At 44.6% G+C, this 27,598-nt stretch overlaps 1 protein-coding gene and 1 pseudogene across 2 annotated transcripts in view; one reads left to right on the top strand and one right to left on the bottom strand.

The window, feature by feature from the left end:
* Window positions 1-27,598, bottom strand: part of LOC124555744 (b(0,+)-type amino acid transporter 1) — a 593,057-nt gene that overhangs the window by 208,022 nt on the left and 357,437 nt on the right. For both annotated transcript variants that reach the window (XM_047129768.1, XM_047129767.1), the window contains exon 4: window positions 27,230-27,472. In XM_047129768.1, coding sequence (XP_046985724.1) covers window positions 27,230-27,472 — 243 coding nt within the window. The remainder of the gene's footprint in view (window positions 1-27,229; window positions 27,473-27,598) is intronic.
* On the top strand, window positions 9,005-9,122 carry LOC124556978 (annotated as a pseudogene).

Below are 27,598 nucleotides of genomic sequence, written 5' to 3' on the forward strand. Positions count from 1 at the left end.
ACTGTCACTGTACCATTTTCCTTCATTTTCGGAATTTAGATACAGCTTGCAGCAACTTTTTGTGTCTACGGGACAGTTAGAGGACGTCGCAGTAAGATATTACCGCAAACATTTCTCTGGATGGGTAGGAGAAACGTTCCTGTAATACTCGAACGTAGTATTAATGCAATGTTTCTGCTGTCTTCCTCTGATGAAACCCTTCTCGTTCTTCTGCAGCGACGACGACAGATAAACGAATGTCTAGAAGAAGGTGACCTGATTTGTAAACGCTGAAAAGAATCTGGCAGCGACGCATTCAGGTCAATGTGACTTGCCCAATGTCAGGAACGTGGGAGAGACGCAGGTATTGATAGAATCAGGTTAAGGAACGCGTGTTCTCAGTCGGCACGTACATTACTGTTCTTTAACATTATGAGGAGAGAAATCAATCGAGCATGACTGATTTTAATGATACCAGGGGAATTTACTCATCAGCTGGTACCAATAACCATGGCCCCAGTATTGTTACGAGTGCTTTGTAGAAGGGAAAACGGATACTGTAGAGGCATTAACAAACAGCGTCTTGGGTCGGCACAGAACTGACTCGCACTGTTGTCATTAGAAATTAACAGTGATCTACATAATTACGATACAAAAGAGCCCAGATACGTTGATATCTTACAGCCTTAAGTTCTGGTCCTCCTAATTATATTCCAAACCACTGGTGCATTTCATCCATATTTCTTTTCCTTTCAAGCATCCAGCTACTATGAATTATTTTTTCACGGAATTATTTTGCTCAACAGGAGGAATATAAAGGAATTTTTCCGTACCTATAATGTATCATAAGCACTGATTTCTCCTCACGCGACCTATATCTACATCTACATGATTAATCTGTAATTCATAATTAAGTGTCTGGCAGAGGGTTCATCGAACCACCGTTAAGCTACTTGTCTATCTTTTCACTCTCTAACAGCGTGCGGGAAAAATGCATACTTAAATCTTTCCGTGCGAGCTCTGATTTCTCTTATTTTATTGTCATGATCATTTCTCCTTATGTAGGTGAGTGCCAACAAAATATTTCACGCTCTAAGAAGAAAGTTGGTGATTGAAATTTCATGTGAAGGTAGCGTCGCAGCGAAACATTCCTTTGTTTTAATGACTGCCACCCAAATTCTTGTAACATGTCCGTGACACTCTCGCCCCTATTTCGCAATAATACAAAATGAGCTGCCCTTCACTGAACTTTCTCGATGTCCTCCGTCAGTCCTATCTAATGCGGATCCCACACCGCACAGCAATACTCCAGAAGAGGGCGGACAAGAGTCATCTCTTTAGCAGACTTTGACATATGTTCTAAGTGTTCTACCAATAAGTCGTAGTCTTTGGTTTGCTTTCTCCACAAAATTAGCTATGTGATCATTCCAATTGAAGTTATTGGTAATTGCAATCCCTAAGGATTTAGTTGAGTTTACTGTCTTTAGATTTCTGTGATGTATCGTGTAACTAAAATGTAGCTGATTCTTTTTAGTGCTCATGTGGATGACTCCACACTTTTCACTGTTTAGAGATAACTGCCACTTTTTGCACCATATGGATATCTAGCCTAAATCATTTTGCAATTTCTTTTGATCATTTGATAACTTTACAAGACGGTAAATGACAGCACATTTGCAAACAATCTAAGAGGACTGCTCAGACTGTCTCCTAAATCGTTTATGTGGATCAGGAGCAACGGGGTACCTGAATCACTTCCTTGGGGAACGTCGGATATCACTTCTGGTTTACTCGATGACTTTCCGTCGGTTATTACGCATTGTGACCCTCCTGACCGGATATCACGAATCCAGTCACACAACTGACGCGATGCTCCATAGGCACGCTATTTAATTGGAAATCGCTTATGAGGAGCGGTGTTAAAAGCCTTCTGGAAGTCTAAAAGTATGAAATCAATTTGACGCCCGCTGACGACAGCACTCATTTGGTCGTGAAAATAAAAAGCTAGTTGTTTTTTACAAGAACGATATTATCTGAACCCGTGTTGGCTATTTGTCAATAAATCGTTTTCGTCGAGGTGATTCATAATGTTCGAGCACTTATGTGTTCCAAAATCCTACTGCAAATCGACGTTAGTGATATGGGTCTGTAATTCAGCGGATTACTCCTATTTCCTTACTTGGCAACTTGTGCAGATTTCCAGTCTTTGGGTACGGACCTTTCTACGAGCGAGCTGGTGCATATGATTGTTAAGTATCGAGCTGTTGCATCGGCATACTCTGAAAGGAATCTAATTGGTATACAATCTGGACCGGAATACTTGCTTTTACTAACTGATTTAAGTTGCTTCACTATTCCGAGGATATTTACTTCCAAGTCATTCATGTTGCCTTTTCTTGATTCGAATCTGGAGTATTTACTTCGTGTTCTTTTGTGAAGGAATGTCGGAGAACCGTATTTAGTAACTCATCTTTAGTGGCGCTGTCATCAATAACATAATCATTGTTATAGGGCAGTGGATGTATTAATTGCGTCTTGTCACTGTTGTACCTTACACATGACTAGAATCTGTTTGGATTTTCTGCGAGATTTCTAGACAGAGTTTCGTTGTGGAAAGAATTAAAAGCATCTCGCGTTGACGTTAGTGCTAAATTTCGAGAATCTGTAAAACTTCGTCAATCTTGGGGATTTTGCGTTCTTTCAAATTTGGCATGCTTTATCATTGCTTCTGGAATAGTATTTTGACCTGTTTTGTGTACAATGGGGGATCAGTAACATCTCTTATCTCATCTTGTATTTAGTGTGTATCTCCCAATTGCCGTCGATACTATTTCTTTGAATTTAAACCGCATCTAGTCCACTCTTTCATAGTCGGATTGGAAGGAGTGGAGACTGTCTCTTAGGAAGATGTCAAGAGAATTTTTACATGTATTTTTGTAAATGTATTTTTCGTTTATTTATAGTGGTTTTGGATGTTACTGTACTTAGTCTAGCCACAACAACATTGTGGTCACTAATTCATGTATGTCATGATGCTCCGTATTTGGTCAGGACTATTTACCGATAAGAGGTGAAGTGTGTTTTCGCAACAATTTACACATCGAGTGGGCACCTGAAATAGTTGTTCAAAATAATTTTTTGAGAAGGCATTCAGTACGTTATGCCTATCACTGACTTTAAACATGTATATTCTCCAACATATCGAGGGTAGATTGAAGTCACTACCAACTATAACTGCGTGAGTGGCGTACCTATTTAAAGTAACACTCAAGTTTTCTTTGAACCGTGGACCAATTGTATCATACGAGTCGGGGGCTCAGTAAAAGGAATAAGTTATTAATTTATTGTGGATGTCAAGTATAACATCCACCCATGCTAACTCACAGGAACTATCTACTTCGATTTCACTGTACTGTAAACTACTTCTGACAGCAATAAACACTCCACCACCACTGTATTTAATCTGCCCTTTCTGAACACGGTAAGGTCCTTTGTAAAAGTTTCGGCTATACTTATTTTCAGCTTTAGCCAGCATTCTGTACCTATAAAGATTTGAGATTCAGTGCTTTCTATTAGCGCTTGGAGCTCCGGTTTTTTTCCAACACAGTTACAACAGTTACAGTGTTGATTGTTCCTATGTCTACCATCTTTCTGTGTTCGCCTTGCACCTTTTGAAACTGACGCCCGTTTTGTACTTCCTCGAGACCCTCTAAAGTAAAAAATCTCCCAGTCATCGCCATACAGCCCGCATTACTCATGTAGCTGCTTCCTGCGTGTAGTGGACTCCTGACGTATTTAGCAGAACCCGGGAACGCACCACCCTGTGGCACCAAGTCTAGGAATCTGCAACTTAGACGGTCGCAGAATTGTCTGAGCCCCTGATCAGACCCTCCACTTAGCTCTTTACCACAAGACCACAGTCGGTTCTCTCTACGATGCTACAGATGGTTAGTTCCACCTTCATCTCGCAAGTAAGACTAGCAGTCTTTACTTTCGCTACAGTCTCGTTTTTCTTTCCGTGCAACTTTCTAAATGCAGTAACAGGGTCCATAACTTGTGATCGTTTAGAAATTTATCTCGTTTTATTTCCATTCTTGCTAAAAAGTTATTAGAATGGAAATACGAGTATCACTTTAAAAGAAGAGCATAGGCCTACACGCACAAAATGATTAAAACTAATCGTAGACCATCTAATTCACCTTATAATATACTCTAAGAAAAAAAACCTCAGCACGAAGGAATTATCCGAATGGGACGGAAATTAGTAGATGTGATATACAAGTGAATACAAACAAACGATTAAAATTTCAGAAAAATTGTATGATTCATTCAAGAGAAAGAGCTTCTCAAACCGAGCGAGGTGGCGCAGTGGTTAGCACACTGCACTCGCATTCGGGAGGACGACGGTTCAATCCCGCGTCCGGCCATCCTGATTTAGGTTTTCCGTGATTTCCTTAAATCACTCCAGGCAAATGCCGGGATGGTTCCTTTGAAAGGGCACGGCCGACTTCGTTCCCTAATCCGGTGAGACCGATGACCTCGCTGTTTGGTCTCTTCCCCCAAAACAACCCAAAAAACAAAGCTTCTCAAAGTGAGCAGTCCAGTAATACGTCGGTCTATATCTGGCCCTATGCAAACAATTATTCGGCTTGGCTTTGATTGACAGAGATATTGGACGTCCTCCTTAGGTATATCGTGCCTGATTCTGTCCAATTGGAGCGTTAGAGAGTCAAAATCCGTAATTTGTTGGAGGGATCTGCCCATAATACTCCATACCAGGCCTGTTTAGGCTCACGCTCGCTCGCTGCCTGCGTTGTTATCCCTCGCGGTAAAATGGGACGGTCGGACGTCATTACGTAGCACAGGGGAAGAGCATACATACTGTGCGCTGTCTTCAGAGGAATGGCCCCGTGAGACGTGAGCCGTGAGCCTATGTACTTACCCTACTTGTGCAACAACTTCTTTCCCCAGTGAAGAGACTACAACTTAAAAGCTTATTTTACAATTAGCAGTACTCTTAAAGAGGTATCTGTTGTGACTGACAATTCGCAATTTTTCACAAACATAACTTTTATTTATGTAAGTTTACAAGGTTGATGACTGAACAACAAAAGAAAGGTAACAATAGCGATGCCAGTAAAGTCTCCTAATTGAGGCAAACAAAAGTTTACTTCTAATTTTCCACAAAGGTTCGTGGTAACACACACACATTAGTAAAAGTCCAATTCAGAGACGAAGACTTAATCTTCAGCGGTCGAAGTCCATGAGGCCGGTATTCGGAGTGATACTGAAGCTCGGGGCTGGTTCTAGCTCCTAAATAGCTGTTTCCAGCCAGTCAGGTTTTGGCGTAGTGATACTTCCTGCAGGCCGTGGCTCGAGCTCCCCCTGCAGGAAGTAGTGCTTGGAATGTCTGTTTCCATTACCTTGTATGTAAGTAGCCGGTGCTTACCATGGTGCTTTTGGTACGCCTTGGACATAGACAACCCCGTCCTCTGTGGTGTAATATGGGTAGCCGGCCCTCAGGGGCTACCTTGGCTCCGGCATAATAGTATCAGACATTGATGCCTTAGTGGAAATAAGTAGTACTGATTGATATCTAGTGTTTCTATGTTTGAAGTGTGAATAAAATATTCACGAAGTACTAGGTAATGTCAAAATAAACAACATCCGAAAAAGACATATATCATAAGACAGCATCAGTCATAATAAATATCATATGTCGAACCTAGCTGTCCCATGTTCTTCGTCTCATTAAGTTCCATTTAGTTGTCATTTCTAATGAATGCAACAGTGATAAGAAGTAAATTTGCCACGAAAGGCATTAATTAGCCACGAAGAACTGATACATCATGGTAGCTGCCACAGAATAGACTCATTGACAACAGTTTCTCGTGCCGTGCTGGCTTGTTCGGATTCCTCCCCCCTTCCCGCCCCTCAATTACTCGCCGTGAGCCGGGCTGTTGCTCACTGCTGAGGCGTGAGCGTGAGCTAGCTCCCACGAGCAAATCGGTGAACAACCCTGGCCCAAACCTTCTCAACTGCGGAGAGAGCCGGCGACCTTGCTGGCCATGGTAGGGTTTTGCAAGCACGAATACAACAGTAGAAATTCTAGTCGTGTAGGTGCAGGCAATACCTTGTTGAAATGTAAGCCCAGAATGGCTTGCCATGAAGGACAGCAAAACGGAACGTAGAATATCGTCGACGTACCACTGTGATATTAGGGATGACAACCAAAGAGGTCGTGCTACTAAATCAAATGGCACCCCACACCATCATGCCGTACGGTGGGCGACAGCCAGGTTCGTATCCCATCACTGTCACGGGCGTCTCTAGACAAGCCTTCGCTGGCCATCACGGGTCAGTTCGAGGTGAGACTCATCACCGTTCTATTCCAAATTCCAAGGCGATAATTCCTTCGTAGTGGGTCGCTTTTCCCCCCTTCTTCTTAGAGTATATTATTGAAAATCTATGCTCATCTAACATCTGAAGGGAAGGAAGCGGGGAGGTTCTAACACTTTAGCAATGTTTAGGTAAGGCAGTAAAACAAAGTAACTACTCACTCAAGGCATCCCACAAGGTGTTAAAACATTAAAATAGGAAATTGTATCTTATATAGAACGGAGTTTCAAAACCAGTGTCTCCATAATCCTTATTCCTTTCGAAATTATTTTACGTTATTTACGTTCACAAACGCTGTGGCCCTGTCTTCACATTACGATTGTTTAGTTTCATCCCATGATCCTTAAGGACCGTATGTATTTTCCCCCCTCATGCACTCGAAATTCCATTTTGACTATGCGGATTTTGAGATTACGATTCATCAACTGGAAATTATGCGGGCAAGTTACAGACCGAAACTTTATGATATTTACTTAATTCGCCTGCAGTATATGACTTGGTCCAAATTTTAAAGAAATAAGTATTGGTGTTTATGAGACTTTCTCCTACGCTGAAACAAAGCTAAAAATTTTGGGACAGTGTTACTGTACAACATGTCATGTTAAAAGTAATGTGGTCTTGGTATATCTCCATACAGGAGAAAGGAGTGACAGACATCGCCGGAGAATAAATGTTGTATCGATTTATCGTATGTCGATTCATAGGACTACAAAAAAGAACTTCCGGCTGATATCAAATGTGCATTGCAAATATGAAAGGCAGCGACCGAGACCGTGTATCACTACCTAGAATGAGGCGCACTTTTTCTTTAACACGTCAGAGGACTCGTTTGGTTCAAATGGCTCTAAGCACTAAGGGACTTAACATCTGAGGTCATCAGTCCCCTAGACTTAGAACTACTTAAACCTAACCAACCTAAGGACAGCACACACATCCATGCCCGAGGCAGGATTCGAAGCTGCGACCGTCGCAGCAGCGCGGTTCCGGACTGAAGCGCCTAGAACTGCTCGGCAACAGCGGCCGGTGGACTGCTCTGATGCAGTTCTCCGTGCGAGTCTCTTCAATAACTACTGCAGCCTGTGTTTCACCTAATATACGAGGACGTGATGAATACTAATGCTTTCGAATCTTTTGTGTGAAAACTCTTAAAGCTTTTTGAATAAAACAGACGTTAACAACATCCTACATCTTTATTCTTCATATCTACATATTTGCAGCGCTCTGACGCTAGAGGGCTTGTAACATGGCGGTATGTAATGCAGCTACACTGAGGTGACAAAAATCATGCATCGGGTCGGACTTCCTTTCTCCGGGCGAAGTGCAGCAATTCTTCTATTCCTAACGTTTCGTCCAATACTAAGTGTTTTCCAGTCGCCTAGGTTCCAACCGATGTGGTCACGAGCCCAGGGGAGGCGCTGCAGGCGATGTCGTGCTGTTATCAAAGGCACTCTTCTGCTGTCGTAGCCCATTAAAGCCAAATTTTGGAGCACTTTCCTAACGCATACGTCCCACATTGATTTCTGCGATTATTTCTCGCAGTGTTGCTTGTCTTTTAGTACTGACAACTCTACGCAAACGCCGGTGCTTGCGATCGTTGCGTGCAGGCCATCGGCCACTGCGTTGTTCGTGGTGAGAGGTAATGCCTGAAATATGGTATTCTCGGCACATTCCTGACACTGTGGATCTCGGAATATTGAATTCCCTAACGATTTACGAAATGGAATGTTCAACGAGTCCAGCTCCAACTGCCATTCCGCTTTCAAAATCTGTTAACTCCCTTCTTGCGGCCATAACCACGTCGGACATCTTCTCACGTGAATCACCTCGGCGCAAATGACAGCTTCGCCAGCGCACTGTCCTTTTATATCTTGTGTGCGCGATACTCCCGCCATCTGTATCCGTGCATGTCGTTATCCCACGACTTTTTTCACCTCAGTGTATTTCGGTGCGTGAGAAATAGCGTGCTGTAATCGAGTTTCGAATTGAAAGAGCACCCTCTCGTTCAGCATGACAATGCCAGACTACACACGAGCGCTGTGACATCTGCAATCAACCAACGCCTTGGGTTCAGCGTCAGCGATCATCCTCCATACTCTCCCTACTCGACCCCATCCGATTTTTATATGTTTCCAGAACTTACAGAACACCTTAGAGGACTCCACTTTGATAGCAATGAAGTGGAGCATGTATAGGTGAGGTTGTTGCTCCGTTAACAAAAAAATTGTTCAAATGGCTCTGAACGCTATGGGACTTAACATCTGAGGTCATCAGTCACCTAGAACTTAGAACTACTTAAACCTAACTAACCTAAGGACATCATACACACCCATGCCCGAGGCAGGATTCGAACCTGCGACCGTAGCGGTCGCGCGGTTCCAGACTGAAGCGCCTAGAGCCGCTCGGCCACACCGGCCGACCCGTCAACAAAGTCAAACATTCTATAGTGACGGTACAACAAACCGGTCTCTCATTAGGTGAAATGTGTTCGTCGCCAGAGTGACTATGTTGAGAAATAAGTATGCATAGAAGAAGAATAAAGATGTAGAAAGTTAACAACGTTTGTTTTATTTAAAAAGCTGTAAGAGTTTCCGCACAAAAAATTCCGAAGCATTACTTTTCAGCACGTGGCAACGGCCTTGCCGCAGTGGATATACCGGTTCCCGTCAGATCACCGAACTTAAGCTCTGTCGGACGTGCCCGGCACTTTGATGGGTGACCATCCGGGCCGCCATGTGCTGTTGCCATTTTTCGGGGTGCATTCAGCCTTGTGATGCCAACTGAGGAGCTACTCGACCGAATAGTGGCGGCTCCGGTCAAAGAAAACCATCATAACTGTGGTGTCACCGCCAGACACCACACTTGATAGGTGGTAGCCTTTAAATCGGCCGCGGTCCGTTAATATACGTCGGACCCGCGTGTCGCTACTATCAGTGATTGCAGACCGAGCGCCGCCACACGGCAGGTCTAGAGAGACTTCCTAGCACTCGCCCCAGTTGTACAACCGATTTTGCTAGCGATGGTTCACTGACAAAATACGCTCTCATTTGCCGAGACGATAGTTTAGCATAGCCTTCAGCTACGTCATTTGCTACGACCTAGCAAGGCGCCATTATCAGTTACTATTGATATTGTGAATCATGTACCGTCCAGACCGACGTTCACCATTAATGGATTAAAGTTAAGTATTCCACCAGCTACGTCCGTTTTTCTAAATTCTAATTTCCTTGTCCTGTTCCAGACCTCACGCCAGCCTGCGTGAGCTAAAACGCGTGCCTTTCGGCCTCCTCTAGTAACACGGTGTTGGCTCTGCTGCCAACCAAAACAATAACGACCGGGAGAGCGGTGTGCTGACTACACGCCCTTCCTGCCCGCATCCTCAGTGAGGATGACACGGCGGTCGGATGGTCCCGATGGGCCACTTGTGGCCTGGAGAAGGGGTGCTTTACCTTTCAGCACGCCCTCCTAGATGTAGACGTCGATATCAGTGCCGCCTGTGACAGACGAGGAAGTTTCACACTGCCATTAGTATATTGTTAATGGACAATCTGCTCAAGTGCTTTATTGATGGTATTGGGTTTTCGTGATCGATTTCGAAATTACATAATTTCATTTTCCTATCTGCTTGTGGCAACCAAAGTAAACCTAAATACTGAGTACGTAAGGCGGTCCTAGAACCAATCACATAAAAAATCAGTAGTGTGTACTTAATATGAAGGCCAGAGTTATGAACCAAAACATTACGAACACCTGATTACTAGTGTGTTGGCGCATCTTTGGAACCCAGTACAGCATCGACTCTGCGTGGCATGGATTCGAAAAGTTCTCGTTAGGTATGTGGCAGCAGATGTTTACGCACAGCTCACCCCCTTACTGTAAATTATGGAGCGGTGGTTCGTAGGCGAGGAACTGGCGCCAGACAGCGCCCCAGATGTGTTCCAAAGGGTTCATGATTGGGCGAATGTGTTGGCCGAGACATCAGCATGACTTCACTATCAAACTTCTCAAACCACCGGGACAGAGGATGCCATCACCGTCGGGAACGACAGAATGCGTGAAGGGTTGGGTTGATTTGGGGGAGGAGACCAAACTGCGAGGTCATTGGACTCATCGCATTAGGGAAGGATGGGGAAGGAAGTCAGCCGTGCCCTTGCAAAGGAACCATCCCGGCATTTGCCTGAAGCTATTTAGGGAAATCACGGGAAACCTAAATTAGGATGGCCGGACGCGGGATTGAACCGTCGTCCTCCCGAATGCGAGTGCAGTGTGCTAACCACTGTGCCACCTCGCTCGGTGCATGAAGGGATTTAGGCTGTAAACAATAACGTTCACGTAGTCCATAGCTGTCACTGTGCCTTCGATTTCTACCACAGGTCCGATAGAAGCATAGATGGATGTCTGCCATAGCATAATACTGTCCCCACCGGCCCGTGTCCTTTCGCCTCGATGACAGCGTATCCGAAAACTACCCGACCTTGTGTTACGAGAAATGTGATTCATCCAATCAGGGAACGCGTTTTCACTCTTGACTGAGTATGTCGTTCGGTCAACATGGAAACAAGTAGGAGCGGTCTACTGCGGAGATCCACATTCAACAACTGACGCTAAACAGCGTCGTCCGAAACATTTGTGACTGTAGTAGCATTCTATTCCGTCGTCAAATCTGCCACAGATCGCCGCCTATCCTGCTTTACAGAGCAGCGTACCTTCGATCTCCAAGTTCTATGATGAGGCGTGAACATCCAAATCCTTTTCGCTAACGTGGGGCTTCACTGTCGTTCAACTACTTTTCATAGATGTTGACGATAGCAGTATGCGATCATCCGGCCATCTTCGCCGTTTCCGAGATGTTCATTCCCAGGCGCCAGGCCTTCAAAATATACTCTCGCTTATGTCACTTGATTTCCCCATTCGCAGCTCGGATCGTCGCTAGAATGATACCCACTTGTCTCTGCTCCGCTTGTACAGCGTGGTCAATAATATTCTGAAAAGCTTGTGTGGGTGCTGCACGGTAGATTGTGCTGGGAAATAATTATTAATAAAAATTTAGATACTCTGCGCCGTTTCCGAATAAATTAGCATTGAAGTTAGCCAGCCAGGCCGTTACGCCCGCAAACTCAAACGGCTCGCCAGAGACAATGTCACCAAACGTGTTCTTCGTTTTGTTTCCTAAAACCATACAAGACAGCGATACAAAAATTACATATGAGACGGTAGTAAGGTGAGAAACCGAGCCAAAGGCTGAGCTGTCTTGTGCGGTATCATCTACACTATGAGAGCAACTGATACTAGTTGTATCTGGCGGGCCGGACGGTTTGGTCGAGCGGTTCTAGGCGCTTCAGTCTAGAACCGCGCGACCGCTACGGTCGCAGTTTCGAATCCTGCCTCGGGCATGGATGTGTGTGATGTCCTTAGGGCAGCTAGGGTTAAGTGGTTCTAAGTTCTAGGGGACTGATGACCTCAGATGTTATGTCCCATAGTGCTCAGAGCTATTTGAACCATTTTTTTGTATCTGGCGGGCCGCTTCAATTTGTGCACACAACGGCATTATTGGCTACCTTCAGTGCTAATTAACTCGGATGCGTAACATGTCGAAGACGGTGTTAAGGCTCGCGGTGGGCAGTTTGTTTTGGCTGATCAGTGAAGAGTACGCCAAGTTCCATGCCAGCCTAACGAAGAGATGAATTTGTATGATTTCTAAATCGAAATCGAATTAAATACCACACATGAAAACACTTCAATGAATTATCGAATAACAGTATTTTAATGAAATACAGCTGAACGCCCCTCAGGTTCCATCCATGAAGGTGAATCATTCTCTCTCTCTCTCTCTCTCTCACACACACACACACACACACACTCACACACACACACACACACACACACACACACACACACACACAAACAAACAAACAAACAAACAAAAGCGCGCGCGCGCCCCACCACCATAACGTCGTGGATAAGGGGATAAAGGGGGAATGGGCAATGTCGACTGCCTGTAACGCCGATAAATAGACTACGGGAGAGGCGCTGAGCAAGGGTATGCGGCGGCCCTTGCAGACAGGAGCCAGTGTCATTCTGATGGCGCGTGTTGCGGGCAGTCAGCGGCCGGCGTGGCCGCGTTACGCAATGCGTGCCGGGCTATTCGCGTCTCTGTGTTCTATTAACGCTGCCGCCGCAGTCGCAGCCACACTGGTTGAGAGCTGTGTTGCCGACACGCACCTTCGTGGAAGGCCGCCAAGATCCCCGTGTCGTGATACCGCGGCCGTAATCGCGATGACAACTTCGAGCGCCAAACGAGAGCTTTCGCTTGTTCGGTGTTCGCATATGACCACCATGCAAAACTGCTGCAGTCGGTGTAAAAGCGATGCACAAGTGCCGCAGTATAGCAAAATCGTAAAGGCCACTAACATGATCGTCCGCAGAAATTTGTCCGGAGGGACAAGACTCTTAGACTGCCATTTTCTATATAAACGCGTTGTTCAGTTTCGATAAGGTGTCATACCATAAGAAATAAATTTTATATGTGACACATAAAACTTATTGCAACTCGGCCAACTGATCATCATCCATTCACTCCCAGATCTGTATGAGAATACTGTAATGAATAAAAACTACTCCAGATTCCCTCCCGTTCCTTGCGGACGCCCTAGACCACTAGATAACACCCACACGAGCCGCTGTGCGTAGCTACGGCTAGCAATACGGAAAACTGAAACGTTTTAGGCCTGCCACGCTGAATGAAACCGTATCAACAAAATTTTGTTTCTCTTATGCTAGTGCATGTTGGATAAGAAGAACACCGATAAGCTCAGTACATTGTGTAGGAGGGAGACTATTTATTTACCTGTCGGGAACCCCTGTCCGGAAATGCTAAGCCGTGGTACTTTGAGGCATCGAAGTTTGGGAACGGCAGGGTCAAAGCTTCTTCGTTTCCTAGTTAGCTGTGCAACCAATTAGCTATCAACGTTAAGTGGACGCACGAATTACACCTGTGGAACGGCACTTTGTTGGACACAACGCTAAACTGAAACTTGTTGGTAGACAAAAACTGTGTGCCGAGACTCGAACCGCCTTTTCCGGGCAAGTGACCTGCAGAATGAGCTATGCAAGCACGGCCTTCACAGTTTTACTTTCGACAATACCTTTATACCTTCCAAAGTAGGGGGAGGGGAAGGAGGAGGAGTCGTGAGCCATGCTTGGATAGCTCAGTCGCTAGAGCGCTTGCCCACGAAAGGCAAAAGTCCCAGGTTAGAGTGGTCATCTGGCACACACTTTTAATCTGCCAGGAAGTTTCAAATCAGCGCACACTCCGTTGCAGAGTGAAAATTCATTCCGGAGCAACACCGTAGACTGCGACTAAGTCATTTCTCCGCAATATTCTTTCTTCCAGGTGTGCTAGTCCCGTGAAGTATGCAGGAGAATTTTGGTGAAAATTGGAAAGCAGTAGAAGAGGAACTAGTGAAAGTAAAGTTGTGAGGGCTGGCGGTGAGTCGCCCTTGGATAGCTCAGTCGTTAGAGCACTTGCCCACGAAAGGTAAATGTCCCAGGTTAGAGCGGCGTCCGGCACACAGATTTAATCAGACAGGAAGCGTCAAATCAGCGCTCGCTAAGCTACAGAGTGAAAATTCATTATCAAGACAGAACCCATATACATAAATTCATGATTTGGACGCTGAGTGGCGTGCAGCGTAGAGAACATTTCGATTATGGTAATGCTTCGATGTATCACGTCTTGTTAAGAAATTCAATTAAAGCATTACATCATGCAACGAATTACTGTTCATGCTGTAAAACAGCCGCCGGCCGCTGTGGCCGAGCGGTTGTAGGCGCTTCAGTCCGGTTTAAGTAGTTCTAAGTCTAGGGGACTGATGACCTCAGATGTTAAGTTGGTTGGTTGGTTGGTTGGTTGTTTTGGGGAAGCAGACCAGACAGCGAGGTCATCGGTCTCATCGGATTAGGGAAGGATGGGGAAGGAAGTCGGCCGTGCCCTTTCAGAGGAACCATCCCGCCATTTACCTGGAGTGATTTAGGGAAATCACGGAAAACCTAAATCAGGATGGCCGGACGCGGGATTGAACCGTCGTCCTCCCGAATGCGAGTCCAGTGTCTAACCACTGCGCCACCTCGCTCGGTAGATGTTAAGTCCCATAGTGCTTCGAGCCATTTGAACCATTTTTGTAAAACAGCCCCTTGTTACTAATTCTTTGCTGCTAACTTGATTAGCGATGCACTTTGCAGACAGCGTTCACATATACTATCGGATGTACCAGCAAAATTTTATCATTGTACGACACATACGCAGGATATATGATGTCGTCAACGTTTGAGCTGTGTGAGAACTATATTGCACATCGTAATTCTCAAGAGATATCGGTGAAATACGTATACAAATATATGTTAAACATATGTAAAGTATATATGACATGTGCGCACGCAGGCAAAGGCGCGGCTGAAAAGCTCTTTCTAAACCCCTAGATCGATTTCAACCAAACTTGGTACACATATCTACATCTACATCTACATGGATACTCTGTAAATCACATTCAAGTGCCTGGCAGAAGGTTCATCGAACCACCTTCACAATTCCCTATTATTCCAATCTCGAATAGCGCGCGGAAAGAATGAACACCTATATTTCCCTTATTTTATCGTGGTGATCGTTCCTCCCTATGTAGGTCTTTGTCAACCAAATATTTTCGCATTCAGAGGAGAAAGTTGGTGATTGGAAATTACTTACTGTGTGGAAATTACTTCTGTGCCTGGCAGAAGGTTCATCGAACCACCTTCACAATTCCCTATTATTCCAATCTCGAATAGCGCGCGGAAAGAGTTAACACCTATATTTCCCTTATTTTATCGTGGTGATCGTTCCTCCCTATGTAGGTCTTTGTCAACCAAATACACTCCTGGAAATGGAAAAAAGAACACATTGACACCGGTGTGTCAGACCCACCATACTTGCTCCGGACACTGCGAGAGGGCTGTACAAGCAATGATCACCCGCACGGCACAGCGGACACACCAGGAACCGCGATGTTGGCCGTCGAATGGCGCTAGCTGCGCAGCATTTGTGCACCGCCGCCGTCAGTGTCAGCCAGTTTGCCGTGGCATACGGAGCTCCATCGCAGTCTTTAACACTGGTAGCATGCCGCGACAGCGTGGACGTGAACCGTATGTGCAGTTGACGGACTTTGAGCGAGGGCGTATAGTGGGCAAGCGGGAGGCCGGGTGGACGTACCGCCGAATTGCTCAACACGTGTGGCGTGAGGTCTCCACAGTACATCGATGTTGTCGCCAGTGGTCGGCGGAAGGTGCACGTGCCCGTCGACCTGGGACCGGACCGCAGCGACGCACGGATGCACGCCAAGACCGTAGGATCCTACGCAGTGCCGTAGGGGACCGCACCGCCACTTCCCAGCAAATTAGGGACACTGTTGCTCCTGGGGTATCGGCGAGGACCATTCGCAACCGTCTCCATGAAGCTGGGCTACGGTCCCGCACACCGTTAGGCCGTCTTCCGCTCACGCCCCAACATCGTGCAGCCCGCCTCCAGTGGTGTCGCGACAGGCGTGTCGTCTTCAGCGATGAGAGTCGCTTCTGCCTTGGTGCCAATGATGGTCGTATGCGTGTTTGGCGCCGTGCAGGTGAGCGCCACAATCAGGACTGCATACGACCGAGGCACACAGGGCCAACACCCGGCATCATGGTGTGGGGAGCGATCTCCTACACTGGCCGTACACCACTGGTGATCGTCGAGGGGACACTGAATAGTGCACGGTACATCCAAACCGTCATCGAACCCATCGTTCTACCATTCCTAGACCGGCAAGGGAACTTGCTGTTCCAACAGGACAATGCACGTCCGCATGTATCCCGTGCCACCCAACGTGCTCTAGAAGGTGTAAGTCAACTACCCTGGCCAGCAAGATCTCCAGATCTGTCCCCCATTGAGCATGTTTGGGACTGGATGAAGCGTCGTCTCACGCGGTCTGCACGTCCAGCACGAACGCTGGTCCAACTGAGGCGCCAGGTGGAAATGGCATGGCAAGCCGTTCCACAGGACTACATCCAGCATCTCTACGATCGTCTCCATGGGAGAATAGCAGCCTGCATTGCTGCGAAAGGTGGATATACACTGTACTAGTGCCGACATTGTGCATGCTCTGTTGCCTGTGTCTATGTGCCTGTGGTTGTGTCAGTGTGATCATGTGATGTATCTGACCCCAGGAATGTGTCAATAAAGTTTCCCCTTCCTGGGACAATGAATTCATGGTGTTCTTATTTCAATTTCCAGGAGCGTATTTTCGCATTCAGAGGAGAAAGTTGGTGATTGGAAATTACTTACTGTGTGGAAAAAATTCTGTTGGGGGAGGGGAGGAAATTAGAACCAGCAACTTTCTAGCGGGGTGGGGGTGATAACGTGGAGAGAGAAGAGGGGAGGAAGAAATAGACAGACAGAGGGAGGGGGAAGGAGGAGATAGATACAGGTGTGGGGTGGAGGGGATGGACAGAGAGATGGGAAGGGAGACATGGACAGAGAGAGGGAAAAGGATGAGATGGACAGACAAAGGGAAGAGGAGGAGATGAACAGAGAGAGGGGCGAGGAGAATACGGACTGTGAGAGACGGGAGGCGGAGATAGCGGAGGAGGTGGGTAGAGAGATGGGGAAGAAGAAATGGACAGAGAAATGGTAGTGGTGATTGGCAGAGAGAGGAGTGAATAGGCGGTGGACAGAGGGGGAAGGTGCAGATGGACAGAGAGAGGGGCAGAGGAAGATGGACAGAGACAGGTGGAGAAGAAGATAGAGAGAGAGAGTGGGCGTGAACGTGGATAAGACAGGAGGGAGGAGGATATGGACTAATGAAGTTGGAATAAATACACATCCGGGCTCCGGTCGCAGATTCGAATCCTGCCTCGGGCATGGATGTGTGTGGTGTCCTTAGGTTAGTTGGGTTTAAGTAGTTCTAAGTTCTACGGGACTGATGACCTTAGACGTTAAGTCCCATAGTGGTCAGAACCATTTGAACCATTTGAACACATCCGGGCAACGACCAGTACTCAGCTATTTATCTATAAAATTAGAGTGATGTGTTGAGGAACGGCATATATATATATATACATGAATATTTTAGTAAAGAATAATAATAAAACTCTAAAAATTAGACTGACAGACTTTTTTACGCTAAAAAGTTGTGCTTCGGAAAGAAACTGCAAAAGTGACTGTCTGTAGGAAACGTAGACAGAAAAGGTTAAGATTAATTTATTTTTCTAAATCCGATGTCCTACAATGTCTATGGAAAGCTCTTATCAGAAAAAAGACAGGTTATTGGGACATTCGATACGGCCACCAAGCATGAATGACTTAGCGCTGGCCGGCCGCTGTGGCCGAGCGGTTCTAGGCTCTTCAGTCCGGAACCGCGCTGCTGCAGCGGTCGCAGGTTCGAATGCTGCCTCGGGCATGGATGTGTGTGATGTCCTTAGGTTTAAGTAGTTCTAAGTCTAGGGGACTGAAGACCTCAGATGTTAAGTCCCTAGTGCTCAGAGCCATTTGACTTGAACTTAGCGCTGCATGGAGCAGTAGTGGAAAAATAGTGGAGGCGGACAGAGACTACATTAAACAGAACAGAGTAGAGGATGTTACGTGCAGCAGTTACATGGAAATGAGAAGATGGAGCGCAGCGTCAAAACAGCCCGCAGACAGATGACTAAGAAAAATGACAACTTTGGTGTCATGCTGTTTATAATACCACACCGACGACAGGTAGCAAAGAGGGGTGTAGGTGGTGGAGACGTGATATGCGTGGTTGTCTATCGTTTTAATTGTGCAAGGATTAGACGTAAACCCGAGTTTTCAATTTCCTCTGCTAATTTCTTAGTGATTTCCTCATATTTCTTTGAGTCTTTTGAAAGTATTACAGCTTTGTTTGTATACTGTAACTGATCGAATTTTTCTTCCGAAATATGAATCTTAACGTGTCAGATTAAAATTGAAAGAATTTTTTGAAGTTAATAAAAAATGTTAATGTGAACTGAAATAACGTATTTATAGAATGTGCTGATGAGGAAAATTTTCCGAGGGCAGTATACTTCGAATAACTTATTTCACACTAATTTATATGTAGGAGCCAACATAAACAGAAATGATTCCTTTCAGCAAAAAAATTGAAAGTAGCAATCAGTGGTGAACTCGAGAAGTATTCTTTGTTTCATTTATTTGTTTATTTAATTATTTGTTTATTTTCGCGGGGAAACATAATTGCATAAATCACTATTATTTCGAACAAAATATCAGCCAAATATTAGCACATTATTCTACTTTACGTCATGAATTTTACGAATTCAAAGAAATGTAAAATTCTAGTCCTCGAGTAGTTTTAAAGTTACTTTATGAAGTTAGACGGTAGTGAAATAATCAGATGTATTTGTGTGTGGAACTATAGGGGTTGACAAACATATGAAAACACCAAAAACACAACATATTACCATGCCTAATACGGTGTTGGAAACCTGTTGGCATTCAAAATAGCTTCCAGTCGTTTCGGAATCGGTAAATACAAGCCCTGTATGGTTTTCAAAGGAATCGTATATCATTTTGTGTGTGTGAATTCCTAAGGGACCAAACTGCTTAGGTCATCGGTCCATAGACTTACAAACTACTTGAACTAACTTATGCTAAGAACAACACACACACCCATCCCCGAGGGCGGACTCGAACCTCCGGCGGGAGGGGCCGCGCAGTCCGTGACATGGCGCTTCAAACCGCACGGCCAAAAAATGGTTCAAATGCCTCTGAGCACTATGGGACTTAACATCTATGGTCATCAGTCCCCTAGAACTTAGAACTATTTAAACCTAACTAACCTAAGGACATCACACAACACCCAGTCATCACGAGGCAGAGAAAATCGCTGACCCCGCCGGGAATCGAACCCGGGAACCCGGGCGTGGGAAGCGAGAAAGTTACCGCACGACCACGAGCTGCGGACCCGCACGGCCACTCCGCGTGGCCATATACAGGGTGTTACAAAAAGGTACGGCCAAACTTTCAGGAAACATTCCTCACACACAAATAAAGAAAAGATGTTATGTGGACATGTGTCCGGAAACGCTTAATTTCCATATTAGAGCTCATTTTAGTTTCGTTCTTCCATCTACGCTCAATGGAGCACGCTATCATGATTTCATACGGGATACTCTACCTGTGCTGCTAGAACATGTGCCTTTACAAGTACGACACAACATGTGGTTCATGCACGATGGAGCTCCTGCACATTTCAGTCGAAGTGTTCGTACGCTTCTCAACAACAGATTCGGTGACCGATGGATTGGTAGAGGCGGACCAATTCCACGGCCTCCACGCTCTCCTGACCTCAACCCTCTTGACTTTCATTTATGGGGGCATTTGAAAGCTCTTGTCTACGCAACCCCGGTACCAAATGTGCTCGTATTGTGGACGGCTGTGATACAATACGCCATTCTCCAGGGCTGCATCAGCGCATCAGGGATTCCATGCGACGGAGGGTGGATGCATGTATCCTCACTAACGGAGGACATTTTGAACATTTCCTGTAACAAAGTGTTTGAAGTCACGCCGGTACGTTCTGTTGCTATGTGTTTCCATTCCATGATTAAAGTGATTTGAAGAGAAGTAATAAAATGAGCTCTAACATGGAAAGTAAGCGTTTCCGGACACATGTCCACATAACATATTTTCTTTCTTTGTGTGTGAGGAATGTTTCCTGAAAGTTTGACCGTACCTTTTTGTAACACCCTGTATATCATTCTTCCGGCAAAAGAGCGGCAAGTTCAGCTAATGATGATGGGGGTGGATAGCGATCACGCGCCATTCTCTCCAAATTAGACCACAAAGGCTCAATAATATTGAGGTATTATAACACTGGTTGCCAGAGGAGGTGCGACAATTCATCCTCGTTCTTACAAAAAAAGTCCTGAACAAACATTATCGTGTGGCATGGGCCTGATCAGCCAAACTGGTCACATAATTCTTATCCGTAACCATGGCCCATGGAACACGATGATATGACTGTCCAAATCATCACCGAACCCCGCCATATTTCCCTCCACGGACATAAACTCGCCTAGAAATTGTAAACAGTGTGAAACAAGCCTCATCCGACCAAATGACTGTCGTCCATTACTCCGTAACCGAAGTTTCAGGGCTTTGGCGTCACGTTTTCCCCTTAGGGGCATTTATGTCACTGATGCCGCGCGGGATTAGCCGAGCGGTCTGGGGCACTGCAGTCACGGACTGTGCGGCTGATCCTGGCGGAGGTTCGAGTCCTCCCTCGGGCATGGGTGTCTGTGTGTTTGTCCTTAGGATAATTTAGGTTAAGTAGTGTGTAAGCTTAGGGACTGATGATCTTAGCAGTTAAGTCCCATAAGATTTCATACACATTTGAACATTTTTTAAATTTTTTTTTATTTTTTTATTTTATTTTTTATTTTTTTGTCACTGATGTGTGGTTTTGGAATCCCTACTCGCCCTGCAGTTTCCAGCTTCTGGAGCTCCCTTCGTGTTGTTAAAGTGCTGACAGAGTTCGCGACTGCGTCATTCCGTTTTACAGTAACTTCCGCACCTGTCACCCCCTTGTTATACGTCACTATCTTCTTCAATGACCGTCTGTCATAACCACAACTCACATTTTCGTCAGCGTTGTAACTTAGTGGATGATGTTTTTCCGCTTTCCCTGTGTGCTGCATAAACTTTGATAAGGTGCCTCTTGAAAAACCAAACTCTTCGGCTACCTTCCTTACGGAAGCACATACCTTACGAGCACCAACAACTTGTCCACCTTCGAAACCAGTTAGCTTCGACAAAATGCAATTGCGACGACTCAGAAGACGGTTCTGACCATGACGGACACTTGCATTGAATTGAGGACACTGCACAGGTGCTGTTCGTCGTCAAATACGAGGGCTATTCGAAAGTAAGGTCGGATCGGTCGCAAAATGGGAACTACTGTGAAAATAAAAAATGTTTATTTGCAACAGTTAACTACACCTTCCAGCTACTTCTCTACACAGTCTAGACATTTGTCGTAGCTTTGTACCAACTTTGCAGTACCCTCGTCATAGCATTCTGTGCTTTCCTCCAATTCTCTGTGCTGGTCTACAGCTTGAGGTCTGTAACAAAATGCTGTCTTGGTAGCCAGCGGCTCTGGGACCAAAAATGAAACATGGGGAAGCCAATTATGGGCTGTCTTTTGGGTGATCGAATACTTACCATCGAAAACGCTGCAGGTTCATCTCTATTGCCCCATGCATGGCGTGGTCGAAAATTGTCATGAAGAGGGAAACGCCTGACAGTTACATTATGTGTGTTGCGTGACATCAGGCGAAATCTCTCACCACGCCCTCATGCTTGACGTGAGACAAAGTGTTCTAGGCATCTTTACGTGCTCACTGTGCTTTCCGAACTGGAAACAGCGACGTGACGCAATCGATGAGTATACTAGTGACACTGCCCAACACATCTGATTTTCATTGTGGTTTTCAAAAAAATGGTTCAAATGGCTCTGAGCACTATGGGACTTAACAGCTGTGGTCATCAGTCCCCTAGAACTTAGAACTACTTAAACCTAACTAACCTAAGGACATCACACACATCCATGCCCGAGGCAGGATTCGCACCTGCGACCGTAGCAGTCGCGCGGTTCCGGACTGAGCGCCTAGAACCGCTAGACCACCGCGGCCGGCATTGTGGTTTTCATTTCGCACCCAATCGGACCTTACATTCCGATTAACTCCCTTACAACGGCGCAGACTACATGCTTGACTAGCATCTGCATCTATTTTCAAGCATGCCTTTCTCGCTGTGTCTCCATATTTTTGTGCTACTCCTGTATATGTACGCCATTACCAATTCTGCCAGCTGCAGTTAGGCAATTCTAGGCACGTAGTATGGTGGCTAGTTATTGAAACCAGTGAACGACACTTCTTCAAATTCTAATAGAGACTTGTCATTTCGTAGATGGTCACTGTTGGGATTTTACATGACACTGAAAATGCTTCTTGTCAGATGGTCCCTGTGCATGTATTACGTCAGTGAAAGAAAGATTAAATTTTTTCCATTTTCTGCTGCACACTGATTTGATAAGCACATTGTTTACATGCGACAAGTCTTGTTTCGGCAATTTCCCGTTTTCCCGCTTTTCTGCAATATGCAATAAACTTTTTTCTATAAAATTACAAAACTTTTACGCCTATTTTGATAAATGCTTACGTTTTGTGTCGCAATGTAGTGTCTGTTGTTTCTCAGTTTCCGTGCTGCTGAAGTTTGACAAAGCTCTACATGTATAGCGTGCACTTTTTTATTTGCACTCATCTTCGTTAGAAAACATAATCCACCCCACTGACACATAAATTTACAATGGATTTACAGTTCATAGTCGTGGAATTTTAATGACGATAGCTATATATGAAAGCTTACTCACTCTACGACTCTTAAGTTATATATATATAGATCGTATTATTCTATTTTTCATGTATTGTGCAAATATATATTTTGTGTTGAGTGTTTTATTGTTCAGATTCATTTTTTGTGTTGTGTTGTGAGGGACTGAAATTTATCTTTTCTAAATAATGCTTGTGCTATAGTTCCGTTGGGACATTAAGAATTTTGTCAGGATATGCGTCTGTATGGACACAAATTTCGAGATCTTCCAGGATAATCATTATGGTTCCTTTGCGTACACGATGTAGAATTTTCATTGCATTTTATGTTTTTTTCTGCTCTGTGCTTGTGGTTGCATAAGTGTATGTAAGATGTTAATTGACTACTTTCACAATTGCGCCTGAACACTACAAATCTAATTTAGAAATTCCTACCTGTTTCTCGAATGTAAAATTGGTTACAAACAGTGCATGAGTTTTTATAAATTTCTGGGATTATTGGTTTCCTGATTGTGTTTTCTATCGTAAAGTGTGATTGGTGCGACACGGCTTTTCACTTTCGTCTTTTTAAATATTTTATTGAGTTTTCCTGAAGTTCGGACAATGTATGCTGTTGTTTGGTAAGGTGATTTTATGTAATTTTTTCTTCTATTGTCAGCATCATTTCTATATTAATGATTTGTGTTTTTGGTTGTATGCAATAATCATGTAGTCTGAGTACTATTGCAGGGTTAAAAGCATTCAGTTGTGTTATGTATCGTAATTTTTGTATTTCTTTGCGTGTTGCGTCAGTGTCAAATGGTTGACCATTGATTTAAAGAATGAAAGATTATGTGAAAATGGGTGACAGTAGTGGTTGTTAATGATAATATCTGTCGTGGTAGTTTCCCCATGCAGCTCAAATCTATTGTGGTTATTTTTATTGCTTAATATTAGGTTTATTAAACTGTTTTGTTTAACTTCTATTGCAAAATTTATTCTAGGGTGTAAGCTGTTTAATTTTTGATGGAATATAATTGTTGGTGGAACATTTGTATGTCATTTTCGTTACCATTTACAAGTAACAGGATGTCTGTGGTAGTAGGCAATTTTCTGCATAGATCCTCCGCAAGCCACAGTATGATGCGTGGCGGAGGGTTCCCTGTACAGTACCACTACGAGGCATTTCCTTTCCTGTTCCACTCGTAAACAGAGCTAGGGAAAAATGACTTCTATAGCCCCCGGTATGAGCACTGATTTCTCGTATGTTATCTTCGTGATCCTTACGTTCAGTTCATGTTGGCAGCAGTAGAATCGTTCGGCAGTCAGTTTCAAATACCGCTTATCTAAACTTTCTCAATAGTGTTTTTCGAAAAGAACGTCACCTTCCCTCAAGGGATCCACATTTGAGTTCTCGAAGTATCTCCGAAACACTTATGTGTTGTTCGAACCTACCGGTAACAAATCTAGCACCCCGCCTCTGAATTGCTTCGATGTCTTCCTTTAATCCGACACTCGAGCGGTACTCAAGAATAGGTAGCACCAGCTTTCTAAATGAGGTCTTCTTTGCAGGTGAACAACACGTTCCAAAAATTCTCCCAATAAACCGAAGTCGACCATTCACCTTCTCTACCACAGTTCTCACATACTCGTTCCATTTCATATCGCTTTTCAACGTTAAGTTCAGACATTTAAACGACTTGACTGTGTCAAGCAGGACACTACTAATGCTGTATGCGAACATTACACGCTTGTTCTTCGTACTCATCAGCGTTAACTTCCATTTTTCAGATTCTGAGCTAGCTATATCTAAAGTAAGCCAGTTTGAAATTAAAACTGTTTCTTCTCATGTACCGGGGCTATTCGGAAAATGAGGTCCGATCGGGCGCGAAATGGAAACTACAGTGAAAATCCGACGAAGCTTTGCACAGTTGTATTGGGCAGTGTCTCTAGTACGCCCATAGATCGCGTCACGTCGCTCTTTTCAGTTCTGAGCGCACAGTGAGTACGTAAAGATGCCTAGAAAGTAGTGTCTCTCGCCAAGTATGATGCCCTGATCAGAGATTTCATCTGATATTATGTAGCCTACATAACATAACCGTCATACGTTTCCTGCTTTCTTGACAATTCTCGGCCCCACTCTGCAGAGGCAATGAAGAAGCTCCTGCAGTGTTTTCGATGGGAAGTGTTTGATCACCCACAATACAGCCTGTAATTGGCTTTCCGGGTTTCATCTCTGCTCTCATGAACCGCTGTCTATCAAGACAACATTTTGGCACAGACAACGAGCTGTAAACCAGTGTAGAGAATTGGTGGAAAGCAAAGACAGCTGCCTGCTATGACAAGGGTATGGAAATGTTGTTATAACGTTACGACAGACGTCTAACTCGACGACTATGTAAAGAAGTAGCTCGAAGGTGTAGCTAACTTCTGCAAATATAACACAGTGGTTTTCATTTCGCCACCGATTGGAGCTTACTTTCCCAACAGCCTTTGTATTAATAAATACATGGGTCGTATGACAAGTAGTGGCAACACGGTTATAATTGATACCAGAGCCGGCCGGTGTGGCCGAGCGGTTCTAGGCGCTTCATTCTGGAACCGCGCGACCGCTACGGCCGCAGGTTCGAATCTTGCCTCGGGAATGGATGTGTGTGATGTCCTTGGGCTAGTTAGGTTTAAGTAGTTCTAAGTTGTAGGGGACTGATGACCTCAGATGTTAAGTCCCATAGTGCTCAGAGCCATTTGAACCAACTGATACCAGATTCTACTGACAGACGTTCACCGTATTACATGCTCTCACTATAACTTCCCCATAACTAGATAACCTCCACTACAGAGATTGAAGGCGTCGTACACCGTCAGCTCATCCATCTCTGTCGATGTCTAGTAGGAACTGCCCTACGATACGGACGATGTCTTCTCTTTTAGCGCGTCCCACGAAGCGGTTCCTTCATTTTAGCGACATATCGTAATCGCGCAGATTCTAATGATGGACTGATCGTAGTCGCGCGGATTCTTACGGCGGATATTCCACTATTTTCCATCCTCGCGTACGCAGGGGCTCCTGCACGGGGTTCGCTATGTGCCCCGTGCGTTGTCATGGAGGATGATGGGGTGCTATGCCAGAAAGAAATATAATTGTGCGCTCTCACCTAACCTTTTACCAGTTCAGTATTGATAAATGCACTTTCTTCGTGTTTCCTAAACACTGTTAGGGCGCTCGAATTGGCCTTCCGCAATTTCACACAGTACACACAGCAAGTGGCTCAAACACAGCTGTCGCCGCTCACTACGGTACTTTAGCTCACCTTCTGATATCAGGTACAGATAGCGGGAATGCCATTTGACGTACATCCTTCGTCTTACGGCGGTGTTACCACTACTTTTTATCCAACCCATGTATGTCAGCAACTGATCCCGCAATGCAGTTGCCCGTTGTATTCTATTTAATTGTTTGTAATTTTTTTCTAAAATTCGAAATAGTTCTGTGATATGGTGAAATAATAAAATTATTCCAACTCACAGACATTTGAAGTCATTATATTGCGACACATAAAAGTCACTATATTGTGACGGATAAAACGTAAATGCGTACCAAAAAGGAACGTAAGCTATCAACTTTAATTTTTTATAGTTTTACACAAAAAACTGTTTTTTTGTATATTTCAGGGCTACTTAAAAAAGGCAGATTGTCGAAACGAGACTCGTCATATGTAAATAACGAGCCAATAAAATCAGAGTGCAACAGAAAATGGAGAAATATGTAATATGTCATTCACAGTGAAACTGCCTCGGAATTCCTACTTAACCTATACGGGAATTTAGCCATCTAGTGGTTATTATCATCAGTACATTCTATAAATAAGTTAATATAGTGGACTAAGATATTTTTTACTAACTTTAAAAATGGTAAGATATTCATATTTCGTGAGACAAACTGAATCAGTTAAGAGATACTAGCCAGCTGAAATCAATTACTTTTCTTCATCGTTGCAGTAGTTGGAAATTTTAACTGTGTTCGCAGTAGATGAGATAACTAACACACGTCAGTGTAATGTGATAGCTCAAGACCCGGAGGTAACCAATTCGAATCCTGATGGTAGAGGAAAATTGTCACCAGTCTTTGACCGGTAGGTGATGGCAAAACGTCTACAACACTAGGACACCTTTAAATATTTTGTAAAATCCAGATTCAAGATCAGAAACAGCGTCAACTGTTTTTATGCCGTAGCTCCTTCTTCAGTTCGTTTTAAACGCCCCCGAGTTTCCACACTTTCGGTACCTGCGGGTTCAACGGCTTCACTGTAGTTTTACATCTAGTGCTGTCTGCTAAAATAAACTCTGTCTGACAGACACAAAAAGGAGCTCAGTGAAACCTGAAAGAGGTTTTACTTTGAACGTAGTCGAAATTGTTAGAACATAATCTAAAAATGCAAATACTGCCGTAGATACTTACGTATGGCGAGGATGGCTGTGAGCTTGACAGCCATCTGCGGTGGTTCACACTCATATACGAACGCCTCCACGACGTACTGAGCGAAACTGAGGCAGATGATGGCCATCTGCGATGGTTTCAGCACGAGCGTTGACACCCAAGAGAACAGGAATGCTGGGATGGGCCCAAACGCATCCATGAAGTACGCGTACTCTGCCCCAGAGCTGGTGTTCATGGTACCCAGCTCAGCGTAGGCAAGCGCACCTGCCACAAACAACAAAACATCTCGCTTATAATTCGAACAGCACACAGCATAAAGCATTTCTCGTATTTAAATTGAGTGGAAGTGCTCTATAAGGAAACTAGTTGACATCAGAACCTGTTCTATGA

Source organism: Schistocerca americana, chromosome X, assembly GCF_021461395.2.
Source record: "Schistocerca americana isolate TAMUIC-IGC-003095 chromosome X, iqSchAmer2.1, whole genome shotgun sequence".
NCBI lineage: Eukaryota > Metazoa > Arthropoda > Insecta > Orthoptera > Acrididae > Schistocerca > Schistocerca americana.